The 19,100-nt window shown below is 52.0% G+C and overlaps 1 protein-coding gene across 1 annotated transcript in view; it reads right to left on the bottom strand.

Annotated features, from left to right (window-relative positions):
- Window positions 1-1,497: 1,497 nt before the first annotated feature.
- UBE2O (ubiquitin conjugating enzyme E2 O) overlaps window positions 1,498-19,100 on the bottom strand; it is a 48,372-nt gene continuing 30,769 nt past the window's right edge. Inside the window, exons 6-18 of the mRNA XM_065735221.1 lie at window positions 17,622-17,765; window positions 16,869-16,978; window positions 15,961-16,111; window positions 14,650-15,149; window positions 12,545-12,699; window positions 11,727-11,839; window positions 10,859-10,984; window positions 9,680-9,769; window positions 6,724-7,381; window positions 5,661-5,797; window positions 4,993-5,196; window positions 4,520-4,577; window positions 1,498-3,008 (exon numbers count right to left, since the gene is read on the bottom strand). Coding sequence (XP_065591293.1) covers window positions 2,305-3,008; window positions 4,520-4,577; window positions 4,993-5,196; window positions 5,661-5,797; window positions 6,724-7,381; window positions 9,680-9,769; window positions 10,859-10,984; window positions 11,727-11,839; window positions 12,545-12,699; window positions 14,650-15,149; window positions 15,961-16,111; window positions 16,869-16,978; window positions 17,622-17,765 — 3,150 coding nt within the window. The 3' untranslated portion in view covers window positions 1,498-2,304. The remainder of the gene's footprint in view (window positions 3,009-4,519; window positions 4,578-4,992; window positions 5,197-5,660; window positions 5,798-6,723; window positions 7,382-9,679; window positions 9,770-10,858; window positions 10,985-11,726; window positions 11,840-12,544; window positions 12,700-14,649; window positions 15,150-15,960; window positions 16,112-16,868; window positions 16,979-17,621; window positions 17,766-19,100) is intronic.

The raw sequence follows: 19,100 nt of genomic DNA, 5'->3' as shown, positions 1-19,100 counted from the left end.
GCCAAACCACCACCACCACCACCAACCAAAAAATAATTCTGCAGGTAAAAAAAGTTTTAATGGTCACACAGCACTTTATACATATATCGTAAGCAACCAAGCATCCACATCTGCAACGTGAACGACACACCTCTAAAGCACGGCCTCGGGGCCGGTTCCGTGTTCTTCACTTAAATACTGTACAGATCAAGGCTACATTGATGTCGCATCGCTCCCCTCCCCCCCAGCCCAGCGCTGGGGGCAGGCAGGGGCTGCTCGTGCCTGCCGTGTCACAGCCGGTAAGGCTAACAGGCAGCAATATGCGTCAGCTCATGCTTTGGCTTTTTTTTTTTTTTTTCCTTAATTTTTTCTGTTGTTTTTTTTTCCTTTTTTTTTTTTCCTTTTTTAAATCTTTTGAATTATTATCGTTATTATTATTATTTTTTTTCTTAAGCCTTTGTAATTTTTGTTACCTTTAAATATTACATACATACAAGAAAAAAACAAAACAAAACAAAACAAGAAGTCCACAGCTGCAGCGCGCTCACCACCGCCCACCCCGGCACCAGGAGCTTCACATTATCAAAAGTGTAGAAAATCTGTAAACCTCCACGTGCACGGTGCTGTGGGGCTGAGCCCCCCCATAGGGCAGTGCCCCACACCAGGGGGAGGGGGGGGGGGCACACCCTGGGCCGATGCTCTTGCTTATGGTCAGTGGAAAAGAGAGTGAAGGGGCAAAGCAGTGGCAGAGCCCTGCGAGCAGCTCCCGCCGTGCTCCGGGGACAGAAGGGGCAGAGCTGCGGCCGTGAAAGGGGTTTTCTCCCTCCCACCATGAGCACTCAGCGCTGGATCCCTCCCATCCCCGTTGGGGGGGGGTGAAGGGCAGACAGTGCAGCCCCGGGGACTGCAGGTGAGAAGCACAGTGGGGAAATGGGGAGCAAACTGCTGCTCCGGGTGTGGGGAGGGGGCAGGAGTGGGAACGTGGCTCTGCCTCCATCCTCACTGCTCAGCCCTGCTGTCCCCAAGCCCGTGGATGCGAGCTGAGCGTTTCTCCCGTGGGGGAATGCAGCAGTGCTGGATGTGCCCCCCCCCCCCCAGCTCAAGTGAACCGAAGTGCGTGCACAGCACGGAGCCCCGGGCAGGACGGCTGCTGCAAAGTGCTGAAGGTCGCCGGCTCCAGCAGCCCCGTGCTGCCCGGCCAGCTGCTCCCCGGGGGCCCGGCTGCACAGACAGCGCTAGCAACTGCTGCAGCTTCAGGAAACAGCTGGCCAGGGGAGGAAACAGCACCAGCGCGGGATGTGCTCCAGTTACTGGTTGAGAAATAGCCCAGGAACCACCGCAGAGCGCTGCTCCCGCAGGACGCGGCCACACCACGGGAGCTCCTGTCCTGCGGGTGAGCCTGGCTCGGGCAGCCCCCAGACCCGGCAGGTGATGGACCCACACTGCCATCCCCAGGTGCCACATCTGCAGTGCACACAAGGCTCAGATGTGGGGTAACGCCGGGGGCTGAATGGGGAATTCAGGCAGCTGAGCAAGAACCAAAGGCAGAACCCCAAGTCCCGTGGATTCCTGGAGGGCAGGCATGCAGGGTGGGGGAGGGGAGTCCGCCTTACTCGGAGGGCACAGAGATGTGGATGGAGAAGCTGAATCCAGAAGAAAGAGCAGAAGTCCCAGGAGCAGAAGGGGACCCCGCAGTGCCAGCAGGGCAGCACAGAGTTCTGGCTCTGCCCATCCCGCTGCGATCAGAACCTCAGAGCTATCGGTGAACGACGACGACTACGGCGACTCCGGATGGCAGAGACAGCTTCAATGCAAACAATCCAATGTCCAAGAACGTGTCAGCTCGGGGAGGCTTCAGAAAACCCACGGTAATGCAGGAAGGGGGGGAAAAAAAATAATGAAAGACCTTTGCTTCCAGATCCTCCAGCAATCACTCCTGGCTCCAACCCCAGCAGCACGAAGCGCCCGCTGCAGCGCTGGGTGGGAAGAGTCTGCGTGGAAAGGTGCCCCAAGATGAAAGTGCAGAGGGAACGTGGCTGCAAGAGTGCTTCTGTGTGGGTCTCTGATCTCACCACGGCAGGGCCAAACTCGTGAGAGGAGCACGAATGTGGGACGGGGGGGGAGGAAGGGGGGCTGAGGGCAAATTCATGCTTAGACAACCTTTCCTCGGAGGAGCAAATCAGGCCTACCACCTTCTTTGGAACAAACCAAGCTGAGGAAGAAGAGCTGGAAGGAGAAGCCAGTTTACTGGTAACAGCATTTGCCAATTTCCTTTCTGCTGCTTTCCCTTCTCCTCTGCACCTGCCTGTCCCTAACCCGACGGTTTTATTTGTCCTCTGTCCACTCTGGGATATTGGCCCCTGCTAAGGCAGCCCGGTACTGCTGCAAGACACCACGGATGCTTTTAATGAACCCCTTGGACAAAGGGAAGAGGGGGAACCCTATATCGGGGTAACCGCTCTTCTCCGGAAGGAAACTCCTGTAGCTCTTTCTCCTTTTCTTTGGTTTCACGCTGGGCTGCGAGGCAGAGTCCTGGGCAGCCTTCCCCTCGTCCGTTCGGTCTCTGGCCAGGTCTGCCCCCCTGGCTTGGCCCACGCTCTCCGAGTCTGAGTACTGGTGGAGATCGCCGGCGTTGGGCGTCGAGGCGGTGAACTCGGCATCCTCCAGCTCCTCCCTGCCGTCAGAAAGCTCCGCCGCGCCGCGCTCCCCCAGCGGCCCCGCGCTGCCCGCGGAGAGGAGGGAGGTGGGACCCGCCCCGTTGGCCTGCTCGTGGCTCCTCTCCACCAGCTCGTTGGTCTCCAGCCAGGACTCGATGCGGGACACCAGGCGCCAGCCGCTGCAGCGGAAATGCTCGCGGATCTCGTGCTCGAAGACCTCCACCGGTCTGCGCAGCAGCTGCATCATGGACTGCACCACGCGGATCAGCGTCATCTCGTTGTAGCAGCGGCTGTTCTCGTAGCCCTCCTGGAGGCCCCGGTCGCTGTCGAAGCCTGCCTCGTTGTAGTAGGGCTCGTTCACTAGGATGAGACCTGGCAAAGGGAACGGGGGAGGGTGAGGGGAGCGGCACTCACACGGGGTGCTGCCGGGCCCTGGAGTCTGACGGCCGCGCTGAGGGGGAAATCCAGCAGCAGGGAGAGGGGCCGAAGGACGAGGGACACGCGAGGGAAGCCGTGCTGGTTCCTGCTGACTGCTCCTGGAGCCAGGCTGGACAAACGGGGTTCTGCAAAGCGCACTGGAGCGGGGTCACAAAGGGGAGCGCTTTGTGCGAGCGGCTCTGCGGCCTTCAGCTCGCACACTGAGGATCCCAGGCACACCAAGAGCAGCGTCTGAGATCCCCCACGGGCGTAATGCAAAGGGCACACAGCAGCAGCAGAGGAGGTCAAAAGGCTGGAGGGAAAAGCATCTAACGACTCTCCCTCTCTTCCTAGCAAAAAAAAAGAACGCAAACAGAGCCCGAACTCCTCTTAAATCCATTTTTTATGCCTCCTCCTCTTAATGAGCATGGGAGCCACACTTCGACCTGACCGTCCTACCCAGTATAGTCCCACCAGGGCAGTACTGGGACGGGGAGCCAAGTGACAAGCCACCCACACGGAGCTCTCCCTGCCTGCCTCTGTCAGGCTGCAGCTCCGTGTAGGTAGCACTGACACTGACAGTGCCGTGCTGCTGGCAGCCTGCCACAAGCTGCATCAGAGCTGGTGGAGGTGACAACGTGAGTCTCTCCAAGACCAGGCAGCAGGGGGGATGGAGGAGATTTTTCCACTCCAGTAAAACATTCAGCAGTTCAGCTTCTAAATTTGGATCCTCAGCTCTGTAAATGAGAAAAGGTTTTTGTCGTGGTGCTGTCCCCCTGACAGGAGGGTAGGGCAGACCTGGAGACTGCGGGGGAGCAAAAGTCCCTGTGAACTCGAGGCAGCAGCCTTTGTTCCGTGTCAAAGATTTCTCAAGTCACATTCCTGGGCTCCCTGCATAGAAAGTTGGCCTTGAGGTGGAGAATTGATTTAGTCTGCCTGCCTCCAAACTGGATATTATAGGGCAAAGCTCTATGACAGGAAGCCCTGGGGCCGGTCTAGACACACCCCTGATTGCTCTGCTTTAGGAGTGTAAACACCAACATCATGTGCAAAAATGCGCCCCAAGTAGGTGACTCAGTGGGGATAAAAACACCCCTGCAAATTAAGTCCAGTTTAGCAGCAACTTTGGTAACTGGCTGAGAGCAAAATGGTCCTCCTTTGTCAGCTCAGAATAACAAGCAGAGCAGCTCTGTGGTTAGCTGCTGCAGGAAGAAGAAGGGAAAGCATTGTCTCAGAGATCTGGGACACGGCCAAAAAAAAATCAAGGCATGAGAAAAGCTTGTACCTGCTCAGAACGCTGAACTGGAGAGATAAGGGCACTGCTTTGTCCAGCAAGGTGAGAGCAGAAGGCAGCAGCAGCCCCATTGGCGTGGCATGTATCACCACTCCCCCCCAACCCCGCCAGACATAAGCTTGCATTCCCCCCCTGCTTCTTCCTGTCCCACAGGTTTGGCAGGAGCATTTACCTTGGATGGAGATGAGTACTTGGAGGAGGCTGGATTTACTGGTCCACCTTTCTGTTCCCTGAAATACACAGACAAACTCATCAAAGGGCAGAAGCACCACTGCTTTGCTCAGTGATAACTGCTGGATGAAGCAAGGTCCCAGTTTCTTTACATCCCCACCACTAAGATCCTGTGGCTTGCAAGCAGGAACAAGGGACTGACTCAACAGGCACGTGCTACACCAAGTCATCTCCCTCACTTCTTGTCAGCCCAGCACACTGCCTGGTCAGGTCTGCCTGGAATGATGCAGAGCCACACACCACATCAGTCCCATTCCCCCACGGCTGTCCTATCAATCCACCTCCAGACACCCACGGCCTGAGCCACCACCGAGTTCAAGCACCAGGGACCAGCAGTCAGCCAGGACTCCTGGCCTGGATGGAAGTGCCTGGCACTGTCACTGTGACCTACAGATGGGTAGAAGGAAGCATTACCTTGCCTATCCACGTCCCCAGGAGGCTGACACACACTTTGCCATTGTCATACAGGTTGGGATTCAGTCTCCCGCTGCACTGGGAGAGGTAGCGAAAGAGAGGTGGGACAGCAGGGTAGATGTTGGGGAGCTGGATGTCAAAGAGAAAGAGGCCATCCTCATAGGGCGTGCGTGTGGGCCCTTTTATAAGTGCTGAGAAGAGGTCCTGTGGAGAAAGGCGATATAAACCCAGCTGCGTTGGATCACAGCCCATTCCTCCCTCCACCTGCTTCATTCAGCCCTCGCTGCAGTCCTGCAGTTCTTAACACATCCTGGGGCACCCTCACCCTACAGGTTGAACTGCTGCCCTGCTGTGCCTCTGGGCCTGAACCAGGGCTTGAGAGGACGGCCAGCAATGCCCAGTGCTCAGCCCTCTGCTGCCTGCCCACCCGCCCGTCCTGCTCAGTGGGCAAAGAACCCAAAACAGATTTCCTGCCATGAGAAGCTCTGTGTTGTTTGCCACCCCCACTGAGGGAATGCAAAAGCAGCCACTCACGGTAATTACAATTTCACATGCTGCTCACATTCCTGTGGCTCTAATGTAAGGGATTGAGGCTAAGCAGGAAGTCCCAAGCCAGCCGGACTTTGAGCCCAGTTCTACCACACACAGATTGGAGAGCAAACACTTGCCATTCGATCCTCAAAGGTTTTAACCATGATACCATCCGGCAGGGAGGTGGCCAGGAGAGCCATCTCTTTCCGCACAGTGCTGAAGAACTTCTTTGCTTCTGGGGGCTGGAACTCCATTTTCTTGAAGGCGTGGCTGTCTGTGGGTCAAAGAGAACGGAATTGAAGCCTTCCCTGGAAACTGCCACGAGCTCCTTGTGAAGGCAGATCCATCCACGCTTTAAATGCATCATTTGGAATAAAAGTGAGGGGATGTGAGCAGGAGAAGTTACATGAGCATCTTTCTGAAGAACCCCAACTCCTGCAGTGAAGTTGGGAAGCCCTAGAGCTCTTCAATGTACCCCAGCTCCTGTGTCAGCCCAGGGCAACTCAGCTTACTTTGGTGCTGAGCCAGGAGGCAGCCCAGAGATTATTTGGTTTTTCCCCACACAGTACAGCAGCCACAACCTGTATCTCCTGTTCTCTTGTGCCCTGACACTGCTGGGACAGCAACAAAGCCGTGACCTTCTGCCTGCAGAAACCTGAGTGATGCTTGCCTCTTTTATCTGCACACAGCTGCAGGAGCACAACAGCTCACCCACGTCCCCTCCCCAGCTCTGGGGAGGGCTTGCTGAGCAGCCTGGGCTCTGCTGTCACTGTTGTTCCACACAACCAGATGCTCACTCTTTATTTTTGGCAGGTGAATGTTAACAAGGACGCTCACCCAACCAAGGACACCCAGCACAACAGCACTGGCTGTTCCTGCTCTGCCCCTCAACTGATCCACCCCGACACAAAAAGCCCAAACAGACCCCACTGCTTCAATGCAGCCCTCCAAAGTTCGCTTCCAATGTGGAAGAAAAGGAAGCCCGTTGCACAGCTTGGGAAGTAGTTCAGTGCCTGGAGATGCCACCTGAAAGCCAAGTTCAGCTCCCAGAAAGGACTGCACTACCTAAGTCGCCTTAATCTCTCCTCCCCACTTCATAAGCTCCAAGACAGACATCAGAGCATACCTGATCCGAGAGGCCTAGCTGCAAATACTTTGGGGAAGAAGAAACACAGCAGCACGGGGCCCCCCAGCACTCACCGGGGGCGTACTCCAGCACAGAGAACACCTCTCCCTTGGCGCTGGTGAAGGTGACTCCAGGCTTGCCCCCGCTCTGCTGGCACAGCACTGGTGTCTCACTGGGCCACTCTGACCTCACTGGTGTCTGCGCTTCTGCTTTCTCTTCTTTCTTCTCTGTCTCCACCATGGCTTCCATCTTTTCCTCCTCTGCAATGGCCACGTTATCCAAGGTTTTCTTGAGATTTTCCTGCAGCTTTTTAATATCGTCCAAGAATTTCTTTTCCCGAGTGGGTTTTTCCAGCTCCACAGTTGGGGAGGTGGGAGAGCCAGTCAACAGCTGCTCCACAGTCATATTCTTCAGGCTTTCCAAGATCTTGATGGCTTCCTTTAGTTCCCTGAAGCTCTTTGGGGCTCCATCCTTGCCAGCTTTCTCTGCAGCAAGATCTGCAACTGCCATAGCCACAGCTCCTTGGACTTGTTCCTCCACTTTTTTCACCTCCTCTGCTGCTGGCTCCTCAGGCTCTAACTCCTCAATTCTTGGGTGGTCGTCCTCCATGAGGCCGTTGTCTGTCTCCCAGCTGTCGCTTTCATCCTCCCACTCAGAGGATGCCCCACTGGTGCTGCCGTCAACAGAATCGTAGTCTGACTCCTCAATTTCTGACTCGATGTTGTATAAGTGCTAAAGGAGAGCAGAGTTAGAAACGACACAGAGCACTTAAGGCTGAAGTGGAGAGTTTTAATTGTTAAATGCAGACAATACAGTTGTCCCTGTGAAAGGGGAGCTGCCAGCTAGAGTTTGTGAGGCTGTTCCAACCCCTTCCATCTACTCAGGGTGAGTGGGGTATGATCCAAATAACGTGTTCATGGATGACCCACACAGACTGAACCAGCAGAGCCCTCCACCTTTCGAAGTGGGACACTGGGGGGAGACTAGGGCAGGTCTAGGTGGGCTGCAGCCTTCCCCCAGTGGAAGGCTGGACGTGGAAGGCTCCCCCTCTGTGACAAGAGCACATTTAGTGCCAACCAGCTACCCGAATGCCCCAGGGTCCCTGAACACAGAGCTAGCTCACAAGGTGCTGGGCATAATGAGCAGAGTTTGTATTTCTAGCTGTGCTGGCACAGAACGCTGCTTTGGCTGCCTCCACGCTCTGTCCTTCCACAGACAATGCTGGAACCAGTGAACCAATTCACACACCAGATTCCTCCTTCTGTAGCACACACTACTTGCTGTCAGAGCTCTGCAATGCTGCTTTAACTACTGTATGTGACTACTGATTAACATTCAGCTGGGACAATAAAGCCTAACTCAAGTTGCTGAATAAGCTCTTACATAAAATGCTCACTTCCCCTTCAGTACTGAAAGCAGAACCCATCCATGCTCCATCCAGCCTCATCTCCTCTAATCATGCTTTTGCAGACACAACATCTCTCGTGAGGTTCTCTGCAGAGGCTCAGAGATGCACTCGACTTCATCACAGAAGCAGAAGACCAAGAACAACTTTGCTTCTGATGCTTGAATGATGGCCCAAGAGTCCTCTCTACCTTGTAAGACAGGATCCCAGAGGCTAAAACACGCAGTCCTCTTGTCAAAGCCTCCAGCTGAACCAGCCCTGCTCGGCCAGTTCTGTGTCACCCACAGACAGGCAGCCAGTGGGGGCTGGTTGGGTTTAACACAAGGGACTGCAGGCAGGAAAAGCCATCAGAACGCACCGCCCTTAAAGCTAACCCAAACCTGAGATGGAAACTCAGTTAGCCTATGCCATCTTTATTTTTAGAGCTGAGAAAAAGCACCCAGACAGCTCGTCCCCGGCCACATGGGCAGGCACTGATAAATCACAGTTTTACTAACTGATAATTCACTCCTGACATTTCTCCAGCTCCCATAATTACGCAGACAAGCAGAATCGAAGGGACTGGTGTGACACAGCAGGAGCTGCTACAGCCTCAGCACTGCAGTGTGAGAGCAGCCCTTTGTGGAGCACACAGACCTCTGACTGTGCCTGGCATCCAAGCACATGTGACAACAGGGGGAAGGGAGACAGCAGCCTGCTTTGTAACGCTCTAGTCCACTGCCCATAGTGCAGGCATTGACTATTCTACTGTAATTAATGCAGAGATGCTTGGTTTAAAATGAAATCCTGATCAAATACTTTCTCCTTGCAGAAGCAATGTTGTTCAGTGTCATGCTGCTGGAGATGGGACCCTCCAGAAGCAGGCCTGCTCTTCTCTTCAGGCTGTCTGGGTTAATATGAAGCAACAAGGAGAGACGTGGGCTGCAACTATGTGGAACAGTGAACACGATTACAAGAGCGTACAGCAAAAACCTTAAAACAGAATGATGCAGAGGACAAATGAATGAGGTTAAGTGGATTGGCAGTATGGCTCTACATTTGTCTGCACTCAACTCCTCTCCCTCCCTGCCTGGGGAAGAGATTTGGGTCTGACACTCATGTAGGTAAGGTCACAGTTTGTGGCTCTCATCCAGCTTCTGGGGGAGCTTCTTGAGACAAAATACTACAGCACTATTTCACAAGCCAGGCAGAAGCAGCAATAGTTTTTCAGCAGTGCTTTAAGTTAGGCAATACCGTGAATCTGGGTTCAAGTTAAAGCTGATGATTGCTGAGCTCTGCAATCCACTCTGCAAAGCAGCAGGTGCTGCAGACTGTGGTCAGAGACATGAACAGGCAGCACAGTGCGTGTAGAAGGACCAGCAGCCTGCCTACAGCTTCCTGGCAGCATAATGTTCTCTATATTCAAAAGCCGTGCTGACTAATTAACTGATCAGTCATCCTAAAACAAAAAGGCAAGGATCCTCGTGCACTACCAGAAGCAGGAAGCCACCCTGCCATGGGAGGCAGCAATAAATAGGGCAGGATTCCCTCACAGACCGACTCCCTTTGCAGCCTGCATTTGTCACCAAGGCTTATCACTCAGCTAAGAACTGCAGAGTTATCCCAAGCTGGGAACAGCCCCTCACCTGAGGCAGGATGATAGTCTTGGAGTTATCAGCCCACACCACCTCCACTTTACTGCTGACATCCACGCGAGCCACCTGTCCGACCGAAGGCTGTGGAAACAAGGGCAGTCTGTCAGTCTCCTCTCCTCACTTCAGTGCAGAGCAGCAAGCTTCTGAGAAACAGATGCCCCTCACGTTGGTGACCTGCAAACCCAGACCCTCCCAAAGAAATGCTTGTGCCTTGGCTGGAGAGCCAGCAGAGCACAGGGGTCCCATGGAGAAAAAACCCCACAGAAACATGTAGGGTTTCCTGGGGTCCCAAGGACAGAAGAATCCTATACATAGCATTTCCAGGAGAAAACCCCCAACACTGCCACAGAGATGTGGTAAATCCTCCCCCAAGGCAGAGAGAATCTGGAAACAGATCCTGAGTTCTGATGAGGATTCAGTGCCACAGAAAGGGGTGTCCGCCAGAAAGGGGACAGGACGGTCCCCTGGAGCAGGCTGCCCTCTAGTGGGGTGCCAGGAGCCGGGCCCCTGCACTCAGCCCCCCGAGGAAGGCTGGCAGCAGCTCTTCCAGAGTGCACAGATGTGCAGGCACTACAGCTGGCCCAGAGCATGCTCATTAAGTAGCACTGGAACGAGGTTATCTGGGTCGGCTGAGTGAACTGATGTGCTCCGTGCTGCTGAAACTGGAACTGCAGCACGAGCCATCCTACCCCAGCTATCCCTTTATTAGGGCAGCTGTCTCGATGGCTGGAGGTCTTCCAGGCAAAGAAAGGAAACCTGCCTCCTTGCAAACTGCGTGTTCTCGACAAAACAGAGCTTCTGTGGTCAAATGAAGCAGGTTACACAACAAACCCACCTTTACTCTTGCACAGGAATCCACAGAATATTCGCCTATTAGAGGTTACTCAAATCCTGAGCAACCCCTTAAGCCTCGACTCACTTTCATTCTTACTCTGTTACAGTCTCAGCAATCCAATCATTTCAGCTCTGTATCTCCACCAGACCAGGAGATTTGATACATTTCCCCTGACAGCAAGGGATGCTGCAGTACAAAGCCAGCAAGCTGGAGAGCTAAGGATGCCCACACAGAGCCCAAGGCCGTGGGCAACGGGTCTTCTACTGCCTTCTGTCACACGCCCCAACACCAATACCTGGTGACAGCACAGCCACATAACTGCCTTGAGAACCGACCTCGTCTTCATTAGCTGTGGCTCCATCCGAATTGCCGATGCGGATCACAATGTCGGTGGTGCGGAAGCGAAAGTCTGGGTGGTCAGCAATGTCATACACACTCACATCCTCTTCCTCCCCAATCAGCTGCATTGGAGACAGAATGCACACACGTCAGCCCTGGGATGCTGCGCTCATCGTCACAGCGTGCCCTCAACACCTGAACTGCTTTGAGTTCTGTCTTGTCACTTCTCAGCTGCCTTAACAGACTGCAGGAACTGCTCACGCCCCTTCTGGTCACCTCATCCTGCAGCACATCAGTCAAAGAACTATAATGAAAGGAAACGAGCAGTATCTGTCGTCTGTTCACCCTCACCTTTACCTCAGGTTCCATGCCACCTCAATCACAGGACATGCAAGGTTGTTTTATTCCCTTCTGAACATCAAGGCAGTTCAGCGGGGCCCAAAGAAGAGCATTCACTTTAGAAACAATCTGAGGCAACAGGAAGTGTTTGATACAAAGCTCGCTGGCTGATGGAAAATATCTTCCCTCTTATTTCTATTGGAAAAGTGCTAAGGAGCTCACAAGTAATGAGAAATGAGCAGTAAAGTGGAATGCTTCCCCAGAGAAGCCTGATGCTTTGTGCACCAAGAATCTGTGACATACTGTTTCTACAAACCCCCCCACAGAGCAGGATAACAAGCCAAGGATCCACTCTTCCCATCAACTAGTGGGGAAAAACTGTCAGTGAACTCAAGAAATCAACTGTGACGACTGCTCAGCCCCAAAGCACCTGACTGCTCCCATCCTCAAAGACCAACTCCACTGCAGATCTGGCTCCCAGGTTCCTCTATTGGAATCTCATTGCTGTGTGGCTCCTGCACTTACCTCCACGTCATCTCCACTGGATTTCAGCTTGAACCACTTCACCACGCAGGTTCGGCCAATATGGTCACCAGACTGCACGACTCCATACACACCGGGGTCCTGGGAGCTCTGAGCTTTTGGTCACAGTGGCAGGAGAAAAAAATAAACAGGCAAGTTCAGAGGAGGAGCACAGAGCCTGCACACACCCGAGGCTGTCAGCATGCCAGCTCCCAGCTGGAACCTTCCATCAGGGAACAGCATTAGAAAAACAGCTCTTCCTCAACAGTCCAAACTGTCCTCAGCTAAGGAGATGTATTTTAATAGGGTATGAATGGATGGTGAAACAAGATGATTCTGCACTGGGCAGTGCGAGCACATTCATTCTGGGACGCCTTCTACCCAGCACAGCAGTACCCAGACACCTTCCTGGAAAAACAAGAGGGTCCCTCCAAGGAAAGCAGCACAGCATGAGTTGTTCAGTTCCCCCCTGGTTTTGGGACACACCTCAGAGCCATTTGCACTTTCAAGGGGAAGGCAGGCAACCTCTACAGAAACACTGAGAATCCTGGCTTTGTCCCTCGGTATTTGCTCCTTTCACAGCTTGCCTGTCACAACTCAACCTTGGTATTTAAACAACATTTAAACAACAGCTGCATGCTGGCACATGTCAAGTCACCTGAATCACCATCTGTCCCTGGTAAGGCTCTTGTGCTTGCTTCACCTGACCATTACTAACAGCTGCCATACAAAGGGCTGCAACATACACTAGGGGATCCAGAAGGAAGAAGGCTTCACCATTAGAAGCTCGTTGAGGAGCGCGTGTTTTTGACACTCAGTACCTCTTTTGTCCACCACGAAATCCCCAGGGCAGAACTCATTGTTGTCCAGGTGATGGACTGGGATCAGCTCGTTGGAACGAATGTTGGTCTCCACGGTGCCATCCTGCCACATCACGTCAGCCGAAGTCATCGTGGTCACCACTTCCACAGCAACCCTGCGAACACAGAGCCAACGAGTTACCAGAGGGAACCTCTGCATCCACAAAGGCAGCACACCAAAAGTGAGTAAAGCACACGGGTACTTTGTTTAAAAGAGAGCTCTCCTTGCCAGCTGCTCAAACACACATCTGCCTGCAGCTCAGAAACGAGCCCCAGGCATGCAGCAACAAACTGCATGCTGGTGGTACACCACAGGCCGAGTCTGAATGCCTTCTGTGCTGTAGGAGATGTGAAAAAGGTGGAGGTTTCACTAAGTTTTCCAGGTATCCTGCAGCTCTGTTCCACCTGACTTCACTCAACTTATCCTCTCAATCTGGAGCTGATTTTAAGCACGGATTTAATTTTGCTGGCCGGGCCTTGCAGACACAAGTGCTGCATTTGTGTGGGTTTCACGTCAAACTGCGGAGAGGACACAGGAGGCTGTCCCAGCCCTCCCCATCCCTCTTTTTATCAATGTCAACAAGAGAAATATTTTCTAAGTGGGAATAATATCAGTTTGCATTCTCAGAGGCCCACGTGCTGCCCAGAGAGCTGCAGGAAGTCCCAAAATGATGGCATGGCAGCATGCTGAGCTGGCACCCTGCAGACAGAGAAGGCCCTGAGCTGACACATCGGATCTGGTGACTGACCCATCCACTTTGCATCTCTCAGCAGTGCTTGGCAGCGAACCCACTGATGCTTCATCTGAATATTCAGACAGCAAAGTCCACTCACACTGAGCTGTGACCAGCTGCCACATGTGTCCTTTAAAGTATAAGCAGAGACAAAATCCTAGCCAAAAAAGCCTGCATTTCCTGTACTCTGAGACACAGACACTGCTGCAAAATGTGTCAGTGCCAGGTTCCTAAGTTTCCCTGTGTGGAGTCAGGATTGCCATGGGGATTTCTCCCAGCTAAGCTCTCCCTTGCAAAGTAGAGGCACTCAGCAGAATGTGTAAGTGAACTGAGAAGGAGTTCATAGCATTCCCAGGAATGCCATCCTGTGTTCCCATTTTTCCTTCCGTTCGAAGTGTTCTGCTGAGTTCTGTGACCTTCATAGCTCCTCCAAAACCTTCAAGGAGTCGAAGGAACAGCTCTCCTTGTAGGCAGGCAACGCTAAAATACCCAAACAAAATGTGAACGGAGTCCAAGCCGTTCTCAAACTACTGGATCCTGATGTCACTTTCTTGGAAGGACTATCGCATGTTATTTGCATTGGTTTACTTCTGACATGGCATTTTTATACAATCAGGTAGTCCAGGGAAGCCAGCAAGATAGGTCACCCAGCTGACAGGTGTCTTGTGCTTCCCCTGGAAACAGTTCTTTGCCCTGGAAACATTCTCGGATTCAGAAAGAGACAGAAAACATTAAGAGATGCAGTTATTTCTAGAAGTGGGCTGATGGATGCAATCCTCCCTCCCCCAGGCTACTGAAATCAATTCCTCTGAGGCTTTCAAGCAGTGAATTCTGTCCATTAAAAAAAACCCAATTTGGCAGTAGTTGCCAATACCTATGCAGAGCAGGATGAGGACGAAGCAGAGCCCACTGCAGTACGAAGCCCTGCCAGCAGAGCTCAGTGAGGATGAGCTGTCCAGTCACGCTGCCCTGGTTTGCCCTCAGCCTCTCTGCAGAAGCCGCCAAGCACGAACCCAATTAGTGTCACGTCTAAGCTGTGTGATCTTTATTCACCTCTTGCTCTGTGTATGGAGCCGAGCTCAGCACAGATACTCCACCGATGCCCTGAGGCAAAGCTGAGCTGGACCAGCATCGGTGTCATGTCACGTGGCCCCAGTTTCATCAGGAGCAGGACTGAGATCAAGCTGATTTCACAGAGGACACTGCACAGTCATCACAAGGTAATCAAGCCGTACGTGAGGCACACCATCATCCCTCCACCCAAGCTGAGGTGGTGGTTGACACCTGAGAGGGATATTAGCAACTCCACCTAGGTTTGGAAACCCAGCTCACCTGTCTCCTGGCTTGAATTCTCTTGAGATCTTGGTCTTCTTCTTCTTGTGCTTTCGCTTCAAGTTTTTGATGGAAAGAGGGATGCTCTTCTTGCGGCCGGTGCCGCTGCCGCTCTGGGATGAGGCGGTGGAGCTGGCAGAAGAGGTGACAGAGCTGGTATCATCCGTGTCATCAGCAGCCTCATCATCAGCATCCTGCTCCATGGACTGGAGCCTGTAATCAGCCGATCCCTCATCTTTCAGCAGGAAGGGAGGTTGCTGCTGTCGCACCGCTGCTCCTTTATCCTTCCCCGTTTCCTCAGGCTGCTCCTCCTTCCTCTCCCCTGCGCTCGGTGCACCGTTGGAAGAGTCCTCCATCTCACACTTAGAGGCAGGCTTAAGGTCTTCTGATTTTTGGTCAGAAGCTGCAGCAGACTCTTTGTCCAGGGCTTCAGTGGTGCCCTGAGACTCCGGGGAGCATGACATGATCTTCACAATCTGCTTCTTCAGCAGTCTCCTCACCTGCAGAAAGCAGACCTGGGTCAGACAGTGTGCTTATACACAAGCTGGCAGACTGGTCCACTCTGTACACAGAGGAATGCAGCACTCCAGGGGCCTCTGCAGAATACTCTGGATCTGCTGTGGTGAAATGTGCAAACTAGCAAGAGCCATGCTGGTGACAGCATTACAGCCATCTCACCACTGCTCTACTTAGGAGCAGATACCAGCAGAAGACCAGTCTACAGCAAGTCAGCTTTGCTCTTTCAGGCTATTTTAAGTAAGCTGTGAACTTTCTTGTTTTGGAAGGTCACAACAGGCTGCACAAGTTAATCTATGTAACAGACACAGCTGCGTAAGGAGGTCACCATCCACACTGCTGATATCCTGTTATTCTAGGAACACCACTGCTCTACAGCCAATATGTAAAGTCACAGCATGACTCATTTGGCCTAGGAAGCAGACACTCCTCAGTATCACTGCAGCAAGGATTGAACTGAATGGTTTGGCTCCAGGAGAAATCCAAGGATAGGCACATGTTTGTTAGTGTAAGCCCAGACTATCAGAGCACAGCTTTGCCCCTGCAAGATGACACCCCTGTGTTCAGTGTCCTGTTCATGTTCTCATGGATTAGCTGCATGCCTCTCCCAGTGCAGTGAGATTGTTGCACAAGGTGACTTCGCTGCTGGCATCAAGAAGCCATTACTCTTTACAATCACTCCAGGAGTCGCATTTTGGACCACATGACTACCAGGAAGATTTATGCCTTAAAAACTGCAGCAATCAGAAGCAGTCAGAGAAGTCACACTTCCCTCCCTTTACCCCTTAAATTCACCTTTTTGGCAACTGATCCTTCACCCAGGACACAGTTCCTTTCTGGGCATTCACAAGTGATTTTTGCAGGCTCCACTTTGTCCGGGAACACATAGAGGCACCTTTCTCCAAGCTGCCTCTGGGCATGGTCAAAGCACCCCAGACGCTTTACCCTGGTGGGATGAAAGCAGAGCCATGAACAAAGTGAAAAAGCAACACCAGAACCTGGCTGCAATCAGGGCCTCCACAAGCCTGGCACATCCTCATGACAGCAGCACTTCTGGGGTGGCAGAAGCTAACACCACACCAAATCTTCCCAAGGTACACAACTGTAAAGGAGGAGTGGGAAGCCTCAGTAAGGAATGGCGAGGGACACACAAAGGGTTTGGGTGGAACACCAGTAACTCCTCTCCCTCCCAGAGACAGCTGCCAAGACACATTTCAAGTTGGCAGTTTTCTGCTGCCATCTGAAAGCTCCTCTCCTTCAGCTTCCCTAAGAGCTCCAGGCAGGACGATGCTTTGCTGTGCTGTTTCTCATCTGACTTTTCTTTCTGAATTCTATCCAGCTCATTTTTGCAGCTGCAGCCTGCAGAGGGCACCAAATGCTCCCTCAGCACCAGCATGGGTCCAGAGCAGGACACCTGGGCTCCCTACTGCACCCACACTTAACAGGTGAAGCCTATTTCAGGCACAAACAGAAGGACAAGGGTAGGCATCACTTCCCTCTATGCACCTGTTGACTGGAAAGCATTTGGAGAGGTCGGTGGGACACTACAATTTGTAGTTATTCATTCACTTTGTTGAAGTTTTGGAATATGGGCATATAACAAGGAGGGGAACATAAAGCAGCTCTGTGTCTAATCAGCTGCAGGCACATCACCCACATTCATGCAGTTCCTGGCAGCATGAAAGATTTTCAACTGCTCTCACCTGGACAGGTTCTCCTGGCTGATTATCGAGGGTGGAGGACTCACACTGTCAGTACCTCCAGGACAGAAGCTTTTAGTGATCCAAGTAACCTTTAGTTCTACCACCTGTACCTGCAACATAAAGAGAGAGGGGTTTCATTTTTCAGAGGCTTTCCCAGATCTGCGTCTAGGATCTGAAAAAATTAAGTAAAGGAAAGCAGCAAATCTGCTTTTGTCATTTAAGGTGGCAAAGTGCAGTTTCACCATACCCAGAACCACTTCAGCTCCTTCACAGCATGGCTGTGGGCAACACCGAACGCTCCTACAGCTTTTAACTTCTAGTTCAGTATGACATCTGGCTTTGGAAGGAAGCTATAGTTCATACGACTCAGCAGCCCAATGTCACAAAGACACACTAATGGACTTGGAGCTGCTCCCTTTTTCAGCAAGGAGTCAGCAACATTTCTCTCTTTTTGGATAGCACACAACATTAACTTTCAATGGAAGGGGTGCTTCTTCTACCCTAATGATCAGCCCTACAAGCCTACTGGCACATGGTCACCTCACAGGGCACCAGCAGGGACCCTTGGGAGGAAGAGCCAAACCGTGCCCAAAAGTCCTGTCAGCCCACACTGAGAAATTTCTCACTTCAGAACAGAACCACAGTGCATTCACTCCTGGGAGGTTACCATGGCAAGCTGACTCTGCTCCAAGCAGCCAGCCAGGGAGCTGCTCTGTGCAGAAAGTGGCCCTGTGTCAGCCTGGCAGTTCTTACCTCCTCCACCACCACTCGGAACTTGCTTTTTGTGCTCAGAACAGGCTTCACACCTGAGAGCCACTGCACACTGGAGAAGACCTTAGAAGGCCCGATGAGGACTTGCCCAGGATAAAAGCCATATGAATCATCAAAGAAGAGACCCTGTGAGGGAAAGGGAAGAAAAAAACAGCATGAAGGACAGAAGCTTTAAGATTGCAGCCTTTCTCTTCCCTTGTTCGTGATCAGTAAGACTAATCATAAAGGAAAAAGTCTCACTAGCAAGTTGCCCATCTCTTAAAGCTCATTCCTGAAGCCAACCCAGCAGTTTCTATAGCAACCTGCTCTATCACACATTCATACAGGATTATGACTCAGTAGGGGAGAAGCAAAGGTATTTGCAAGAAACAAAAGATACGGATTTCACACCTATGTTCTCAGTAACAAGGCAGCCACAGAGGCCACGGACCTGGGCAGGGACACCTGATCTCTTTTCCATGCTCCAGTTCAAGCTCCTGCAGCTACCAGACAGCCAGGGGATTCCTGCCTTCACCACTCCGTCTGTCACACTAACTCTGTAAGTGCTCTTCCTGCCTTGGGTGGATTAGTCAACAAGACAGCCCTTTGAAAACAGAACAGGGCTGTAAAAAAACCAATTAATTTCCTAGAACTCTTTCCCACTGATATTTAGAGCGTTCGGATGAGCCAAGATCCAGGATGTGGGGGTGGACAGAACGGTTTAGAGTAGATCGAATACAGAGCACAGAAACGTGGCAAGTCTTGTAATTTGTCAGGAAGGATAAGAGCAGTGCAACAAGATTGAGATCAGGTGTGAACCTAACACAGCAGCCCAGAGTACAGCATCAAGAGTAGCACTGGAGACATCTCACGTGTAAGACACAACTGCAAGCCTCTACAGGACTCCATGTATTCTGAAGGCAGCCTAACTCAAAAAGGTCTCAGAATCAGTACCTAAAATTTGGATGCCACTTCAACACGGATTTAGCAAGCACAATGCATGCTGTGCAACCCAGAATTGCAGAGACCAAAATGCCAGAGAAGGTCTAGCAACAGACCACACCTTTTCTGTGCAGAAGAAGAAAATCACGGCAGTGCATCCTGTTAAAATTATATTCCATTTACTCCTCAAGAAATAGAAAAACAGAAATGCAGTTTTTAGATCTTCGCTTTGAAGGCTGGGAAAAATAAGGGCTGACAGCATTTTAGTTTTTAAGAATTAAAAGTCATTCTTTCAGCCAGCTCCAAATAAAGCTGCTAGGATCACAGCAAAGCACTGCTGATGCCATTTGGAAGGAGAAGCAAGCTGCAGTCTGCTTTAGGAAGGTGGGGAAGCTGAGATTCCAGCAGCACGCAGCTGAAATGCCAGCAGAACCTTCCCCACCATCATTTGGAAAGCTCCAGTATGACAGCAGCTCTCCATTCAGAGAACGTAATACAACAGCAAGAGAGCATTCTACACCAGCTAGAAACGAGCTTCTA

The sequence above is a fragment of the Cyrtonyx montezumae genome, unplaced genomic scaffold (genome assembly GCF_038088225.1).
Source record: "Cyrtonyx montezumae isolate F1298 unplaced genomic scaffold, pur_monq_1.0 scaffold_19, whole genome shotgun sequence".
Taxonomy (NCBI): domain Eukaryota; kingdom Metazoa; phylum Chordata; class Aves; order Galliformes; family Odontophoridae; genus Cyrtonyx; species Cyrtonyx montezumae.
This window is presented reverse-complemented; position numbering and strand designations above follow the sequence as displayed.